This window comes from Larus michahellis, chromosome 4 (assembly GCF_964199755.1).
Source record: "Larus michahellis chromosome 4, bLarMic1.1, whole genome shotgun sequence".
Classification (NCBI taxonomy): Eukaryota; Metazoa; Chordata; class Aves; order Charadriiformes; family Laridae; genus Larus; species Larus michahellis.
Genome location: NC_133899.1, coordinates 94,466,057 through 94,474,183, shown reverse-complemented (window position 1 = coordinate 94,474,183; position 8,127 = coordinate 94,466,057). Strand labels below are relative to the sequence as shown.

The 8,127-nt window shown below is 66.0% G+C and overlaps 1 protein-coding gene across 1 annotated transcript; it reads left to right on the top strand.

Annotated features, from left to right (window-relative positions):
- The first annotated feature begins 2,340 nt into the window (after nt 1–2,340).
- APLNR (apelin receptor) lies at nt 2,341–3,813 on the top strand. The gene has a single exon (XM_074586734.1). The coding sequence runs from the start codon at nt 2,485–2,487 to the stop codon at nt 3,595–3,597; it is 1,113 nt and encodes a 370-aa protein (XP_074442835.1). The 5' UTR covers nt 2,341–2,484; the 3' UTR covers nt 3,598–3,813.
- The last annotated feature ends 4,314 nt before the right edge of the window (nt 3,814–8,127 follow it).

Sequence of the window (8,127 nt, the reverse complement as noted above, 5' to 3'; positions counted from 1 at the left end):
GTGCCCGGGCCAAGGGCACCCGGCAGACGCTTGAGGGGCTCAGCCCCCCCGCCCCCCGCGGCAGAGCTTCGGCCCGGAGCTGGTCCCGGGCCTCCCGCTCGCCCCGAGCCCTCGGCTTCATCCCGGGGCTGCGGCGGAGCCTCAGCCTCGACCCTCCGGCCGCGTCCCAGGGGGCTGCTCCCGCCGGCGGGATGGGGGCCGGCACCGGGATGTATTCCCGGGGGATGGGGGCCGGCACCGGGATATACTCACGGGGGATGCGGGTCCCCGGAGCCCCCCGCTGCAGGGGAGAGCGGCTCCTCCGGAGCCCCCCGCTGCCGGGCTCGGCCCCAGGCCCCCCAAGCCCCCTCCCCACATTCCCGCTGCCCAGCGGCGTTACAGATAACGTTGTTCGTTATCAGCCCCGCCGCTGATAACACCCCGCTGCTGCTGCTCCCCGCGGCTCGGGGCCCTTGGCCCAGCCCTGGCCACCGACCCACCGCCCGTGGCTACGGCAAAACCCCCCCCGGGAGGGGGTCTCCATCCCGCCGCAGGAGGTGACCGGGGACCCTTCAGCCCCCCCGGCACCGCCGGCGGCATCTCGGCGGGGCTGGAAAGGGTTACCTGTTCTCCTGCGCTACCCACAGGCGACAAAAATAGCCCAGCTCGTTATTAATAGTGATCTTCATTACCCGGGCTGGAACATCTCCCTTTGTAGCAGTTTCTGGCGATACCAAGGGCCTAATTAGCATTTCTTTTATTTCCCTATTTTATTCCATTTATTAGCTGATAGGCTTAAGTAACGTCTTCATCAGGCTCGGTTTGTGTGGGGGTCCGTCCCTTCTTTAAACAAACTTCAGGTTTTGACTTAAATCGGCAGCCGCCGCATTTGTGCCGCAATTTTTAGCAGCTTTTAACGTTAATTCCTCACCGAGGCGCTGGCGGTCGCGCCCCCCCCCGCGGGTTACCGCGCGTTTCCGCGGGCCTGGCCCGGGCCCTTGGAATGTTTGATTGTTCCTTATCTCCAGCCGATTCGCCCCGGCTCGTCCTCGCGGGCCGATGGCCGGGGGTGCCCTTGGGGCTGCTTTGGTGGCCGCCGTGACCACCCCTGCGAGGGTCCCGCTGCCCCCCCGACCCGCACCCCCTGTCCCGGCCCCTCTCCCTCCCGTACCGCTCCGTGTGCTCTGATGTTGGAGACCCCTTCGAGCCGCCCCCACTATTTCAGACAGGAATTAACCCCCTCCACCGTCCCTTTACACCTCTTTGCCGGCACAAGGGACCCGCTGCGCTGCCGAGAGGGGGGGGGGGGTGTCTGGGGGGTTTTGCCCCCCGGTTCGTCCCCGCGGTTCCCACCGCCCGGGTTCAAACCGTGCTGTTCCCGCAGCCCGTTCCGCTGTGATTTACCGACTCCCGCAGCGAGGGGCTCCTCCGGCCCCGCGCCCCGAGCCCCCCCCGCGCTTTTCCAGGCGGACTCGAGCCTTTGCAGGTTTTTCTGCAAGTCCCGCTCGGCTTCTCCGGTGCTTTTCCCCAAAGCCGCAATTGCCGGAGTTCAGCCCCGGGGGACACCCCAGAGCCGAGCTCCCCCCCGCTCCTCCTGCCCCCTCCGAATAGTTTATTTTGGGGTGGGGGGTGATTTTTCTCCACGCGTTGCTGCGTTCGGCTCCTTCCCGCACGGCGCAGCCCGCAGAGAGCCGGGACCGGCCGGGGCTCCCCGTCGCCGGCCGGTCCTTCGGCAGAGGCTGCCTTAAAAAGGTCATTTTGCAGCGTCGGGGGGGAGCCCCGGCGCTCCCCCTCCCCTCGTTTTTGGTAAATGCACAAAGGCCCCCCCAGCGCGTCACCCGCGAAATGGGGCCGCGGCAGTTCGGGACCCTCCCGGCGCCGCGGCTGTTCGCCACATGCAAAACCCTGGAAGCAAAATGTAAAAATCCCAAATGCCAAACGCCAAATGCCCAAACGCCAAATGCCACCCCCCGCACCGCCCCCCCCCGCCCCGGGGCACCCCCCGCTGCGACGCTCCCGGTGCCAAATGCGAAGCCCGAAGCGCGAACGCCCCGACGGCAGCGGCCGAACGCAGCGCCCAAAGGCGAAAGCCCAAATGCCAGTTCGGAGCTGCCGGGTGGCGGACCCCCCCCCGCCCCCGCCCGCCCCTCTCAGCCCCCCGGGGCTGCTCCCCCGAGCCCGGGCGCCGGCGGGGTGGCCGGAACCCCCCGGGGGGGCGGGGGCGGGGGGACGGGGGTTATCTCAGGGGCTGACGTGTTGACACTTGGGTGAGAGCTCGGTAAAACCCCCCAGGAAGGAGCCAGATGGAGATGGTGGGGAGGGGGGAGCTGTGAAATTTCCCACGGGGGCTCCCCCCCCCGCCCCGTCCTCCCTCCCGCCCGACCCATCAGGAGGAGGAGGCGGAGGAGGAGGAGGAAGGGGAGGTAACGCGGTGGGATGCGCTGGGCCGGGCTCAGAGGGCCGGGGGAGCGGGGTGAGCCCGGGATGAGCTGAGCTGAGCTGAGCATGGAGGAGGCGACGGACGCCTACGCCTACGGGGACAACGAGACCGAGTGCGAATATGCCGAGTGGGGCCCCTCGCTGGCCCTGCTGCCCGCCATCTACCTGCTGGTCTTCCTGCTGGGCACGGCGGGCAACGGGCTGGTCCTCTGGACCGTCTTCAAGGGCGGCCGGGACCGCCGGCGCTCGGCCGACACCTTCATCGCCAACCTGGCTGCCGCCGACCTCACCTTCGTGGCCACCCTGCCGCTGTGGGCGGCCTATGCCTGGCTGGGCTACCACTGGCCCTTCGGGACCGCCGCCTGCAAGGTCAGCAGCTACCTGGTCTTCGTCAACATGTACGCCAGCGTCTTCTGCCTGACGGGGCTGAGCTTCGACCGCTACCTGGCCATCGTCCGGCCTCTGGCCACCGCCAAGCTGCGCTCACGGGTCAGTGGGCTGGTGGCCACAGTGGCCCTGTGGGCGCTAGCGGCTCTGCTGGCCCTGCCGGCCCTGGTGCTGCGGCGGGCAGCCGCCCTGGGTGGGGACACCAAGATCACCTGCTACATGGACTACGGGGGCCTGGCCACCCCGGGGACGGAGGGCGCCTGGGAGGTGGGGCTGGGGCTCTCCTCCACTGCCCTGGGCTTCGTGCTGCCCTTCGCCGTCATGCTGACCTGCTACTTCTTCATCGCCCGCACCGTGGCCAGCCACTTCCGCCGGGAGCGCGCCGAGGGGCCCCGCAAGCGCAAGCGGCTCCTCACCATCATCACGGTGCTGGTGGCCGCCTTCGGGGGCTGCTGGCTGCCCTTCCACCTGGTCAAGACCCTCTACGTCCTGATGGACCTGGAGGTGCTGCCCTGGTCCTGCGGCCTCCACGCCTTCCTCAACAACCTCCACCCCTACTGCACCAGCATCGCCTACGTCAACAGCTGCCTCAACCCCTTCCTCTACGCCTTCTTCGACCCCCGGTTCCGCCATGCCTGCGCTGCCCTCCTCTGCTGCCGCCCCCCCGGCCCCGGCACTGACCGCTCCGCCAGCTACTCCTCGGGGCACAGCCACCCCCCCGGCACCAAGGGGGGGCCGGTCCCGGGGGGAAAGCTGGACCCCGCCACCCAGGAGACGCTCTTCCGTGCCTGACCCCCCTTCCCCAGTGCCCCCCGAGCTGGACTCCTCGGGGGGACCCCACCACCTCCCCCTCGCCCCAGAGCCTGGCTCGCTCTGGGGCCCCCCCCGCTGGAAAGCCCCACTCGTGGGAAGGGGAAACTGAGGCAGGGGCTGGGAAGGCCCTGGGAGGAGCCCCTGGGGGGCTCGGGTGGGGTCGGCTCCCCCTGGCATCCACAGGGCTTTGGATTTTGTGACAAATAAATGAATTTTGGTTAAAAAAGGAGCAGGGTGTGTGCAGTTCCCTTGGCGGGTAAGGGGAGGGAGTGGGGTTTGTAGGGTCACGGTGTGGGGCAGCACGGGGGGGCAGGGGAGGGTATGGTTGGGTTTTAGGGGGTGTGTGAGCGGGGGGTTGTTACGTCCCGGTCCGACTCCGTCGGGGCCGGGAGAGGTTCGCGATGATTCCAAGCATGAGATGAAGACACGAAGGTCAGACGCCGCTCGCCGCAGGTTTATTGTTACTCCCTGGCAATAGTCGCTGAGACGAGCGACAGGGTAGGGGTGGAAGTAGAGGAAAGGCAGAGAGGAGCAGCAGTATGGCGGAGCACAGCAGGAGTATAGTCACCACCACGGGCCCGACGACGCCTCGACGGTCCCCTGGAATTTCAGCGGTGTCCCGCTGATCCGTGGTTCCCAAGCCATGATGATGGTGGGGGGTTCCGGTTCCCAAATCGTGGTGGGTCACCGCACCAGTTACAGTCCAGGTCGGTCTGCAGCTTGACCCGCCAGCGTGACGGTGGCCTTGCCCAGCTCATTGTCTTTTGACACGGTCGCCGTACGAGCTCTGCCCGCCTTTGCTGCTCGGCCAGAGCTTGGCTCAGCACGGCCATCGCGACGCAGCGAGCCTGGGGGAGCGGGTCGGGTCCTGGCGCCCAGGGTAGGCAGGGTCTGGCCGCTCTGATAAGCAAAGCCCCGCGCCCTCTCCAGCTGGTGGCAATCTCGGGTGGCGTGTGCTGGGGTCTGCGTGTGGTAGCACCAAATCCAGCCCAGCCCCCCCAGTGCCTCCCCGCAGGGTGGGCGCCTGCCCGCCCCAGCCCCCGCAGCTCTGATTGCATCAAGCAGCCGCCTGGTCCCACCAAATCCCATTTTCGGGCTTTTCTCCCCCTTATCTGAGGCCAGAAGGAGCCACGGGTGACTCACCCCTGCGGGGTGAAAATGGGCCGCTGATGCTGTTAAACACCCAGACCCCAGACGGGGACACGGGGCCGTTTGGGTTTGGAGGGGGGCGTTTGGGTGCCCGGCAGGACAACGGCCCGCCTTTGCCCAAGGTTTTGATGAGCCACCAAATGGCTCCTCTCCCATTTCCCTCCCGGCCCCCGCCGCTTCCTGAGGCTCCGCTCTAAATAAATCTTCCCCCTATTTGTTATTTACATCCTTCATTTACTCGTGATGAACTATCCTGTCTCCTTGGCCTTTGTTCCTGCTTGGAAAGGATGCGGGATCATTACTGGGTTCCTTGGGAAGCTTCCCATGGGGGGGCTGCATTAACCTTCCCGGTTTTGCCACTACCTAATTTTGGGAGCCAGCCCAGCCAGTGTCACCCCTCCTCGGGGACGGTCCTTTGTCTTCACCGAGTAAATAACGGAGGTGGGGGCCGCGGTTGGGTAAAGTGCCCGGCGCAGAGGGCTGCGAGGCTGCCATGGCTCTTTTCACCACAGTTGGGGATTTTGGGTGTTTCCCCTTGGTTCCGGGCTGGTCTAAGAGCCGGGAGGGGGAGTTGGGGGAGTGGGGCTGGAAATGCTGCATCTGGGGCCACAGCCCAAAGGGAAATTTGGGGGAGAAGCATGATTCCATTCAAGGTGCCTTCCTGGCCTGCTTGCCCTGGAGAGACCCCCTGATACTGCTCACCCATCTGTCCATCCATCAATCCGTCCATCCATCCATCCATCCATCCATCCATCCATCCATCCATCCATCCATCCTTCTGTCCCTCCATAACTCACCCCTTCTCTCCCTCCCTTTCTCTATCCCTCCATCCCACCATCCTCCCTTGCTCCCTCTATCCATCCATCCTTCCATCCCTTCATCTCTCTCCCCATCCCTCCACCCCTCCCTCTCTCCATCCCTCCACCTCTCCATCTTTCCATCCCTTCATCCCTTATCCCCTCCATCCTTTATCTCCTCTATCCTTTATCCCCTCCATCTCTCCATCCCTCTATCCCTTGTCCCCTCCATCCCTCCACCATTCCCAAATGACCCAGCGCCAAAGGGGATGACAGGGTCCCGTTTTTCGGGGGGGGACCCCGTGAGGGCAGTTTCCTCCCCGGCGCGGCAGCTGGGCACGGAAATGGCTGCAGGGCGCCCTGCCAGCGGAGACGGGAGCCGCCGACTTTCTATCCGCCTCTTGGAGATTTCCCTTTCCCTTCCAGGAGGGAAATGTTTAGCCGAGGAGTCTCTGGGGGGAAATGTGGGGACACTTCAGAAAAACCAGCCGGCGGGAGCCGGGGCGGGGGGAAGGGGCAGCGGGGCCCGGACCACCCGTCGGAAGGAGATAAGGAAGGTGTTGCCTTCCTGCGGCGGGCGGCGGAGGAAAGATGAGGAGGGGAGATAGTGGGGGGACAGCCGAGGGGCGGGGGGCGGGGAGCGGGACCCTGCCAAACCGGGAGCATCCTCGGAAGCGGCTGGGAAGGCCGGGGGCTGGGGGTCGGCTCCCCCTGCGGGCACCGGGGGACCCTCCATCCCCAGAAGCGATTCTTTGGCTGGCTGCGGCTGCTGCCGGGGTCTGGGGGGCACGGCCAGGTGTCCCCAAACCATGTGCCGCGGGGACGTGATTTGGGAGAAAAAGGAGGGGTTTTTGACACAGGGGACTTTGGTTGGGGCTAAAAGTGTGTGTGTGGGCTGGGGGAGACGGGGTGATGGGTGAAGGGGACAGGAGCCAGCCCCCCCGGCCCAGGGAGCCTCCCAGCCCCGAGCTGCTTTTTCAGGCACCAAACGGCCAAGCAGGGGGTTCAACCCCCCCCCATCACCCCTAATCCCGCCCGAGGTGGGGCAGAAATAATTTGGCGTTGTGCTGAGCCGGGCCGATGTCCCCGGGTGTCCCCTTTGAAGTGACCCCCTTGTTTGCAGCCCAGCTGGGGGCTGCCTTCACACCTCCCACCCCGAAGCAAAAGGAGGGGGGGACCCCGCACCCCCGTGCCCTGGTTGCGGGGGGTGGCAGCAGCTCCCATTTCTGCTGGGAAAACATGAATTTGCCAAAGCCACGGCTCCCTCGCCGTGCAGAGGAGCTTTCGACAGACCTGAACCCGGCGGGTCAGAAACAGCCGAGACAAAACTGTGGGGCGGGAGCTGTTGGAGAAGCGATGGGGGGGCATTTCGGGTGGTCCCCACCCTGGGGTGTCCCCACCAGCCAAGCCCCGGGTGACCCAGCGAGACTTGGCCCCCGACACCCCGTGGGGGGCTGGTTGTCCCCGTAGTAGGAGAAGAAAATGCTTCAGGTGGTTCTGGCGAGCGCTGGGGGCTCTGGGGAGGCAGAGCTGGGCGATGAATAACGGGGGGGCGGAAAGAGAGACAATTGGGTGAAATGGAAGGAGAGAGTTTGGGAATTTTCCTCTCCCGTGTTTCCAGATGTTCACGCACCTTCAGCCAGTCAAGGTGGGGGACAGGCGTGGGAAGAGCTGCCGCGTGGGACCCCGAGGGTCTGGTGGTCCCCGCACCCCCGTGTGACCTCCCCCGGGTTGGGGAGGGGATGGAGGGAGGAGGAAAGACAGAGAAACTGGGGCGGACAAGATGGGTGGAGGGAAAATTTGGGAGGATGGGGGAGGTTTGGTAAGGGAGGTGGGGCTGGAGTGTGTGGAAGGACGGATGGACGGACGGACGGATGGACGGACGGACGGACGGACGGACGGATGGATGGATGGATGGATGGATGGAAGGAAGGACAGGCAGAGGCATTGGGAGGGAGGGAAAGATGGGTGCGTGTATAGAGGGATGGGAGGGGTTGAGGGATGGATGAGAGAATGGGTGGATGGACGGATGGATGGACAGTGTTGGGAGGGAGGCAAAGATGGGTGCCTGTGCAGAGGGATGGGGGGACGCCTGTATGGATGGACAGATGATGGAAGGCTGGAGGGATGGATGGGTGGGTGGAAGGACATACGGACGGACGGACGGCTGGAGGGATGGGTGGGTGGACATCGGGACAGGCGACGGGGGCTGCCGTGGTCCGTCCACTGCCCCCCGCCCGCTCCCCGGGGCTCCGGCGCCGGCCGGACGCGGCTCAGCTGCTGCCCGACCCCTCGGCCCCGGCCAGGAGAAAAGGCCCCCACGCCACCCCCCCGGCCACGCGGCCCTGGGCTGGGAGAGGGTCCCAGGGAGCGAGGTGACACAGGGGTGACCCGGCTGCCGGCAGCTGGGGCCGGGAGATGCTGCCGGAGGAATAACAGGAAGGGCCGGGAGGGGAAAAACACGGCTGATGCCTTCTGCAGGCGGCGGGACACCCTGGCCCGGCCCCCAGCCCCGCACACGTGTGTCCCCACCGCACACGCGTGTCCCCGGCCCGAGCCAGGC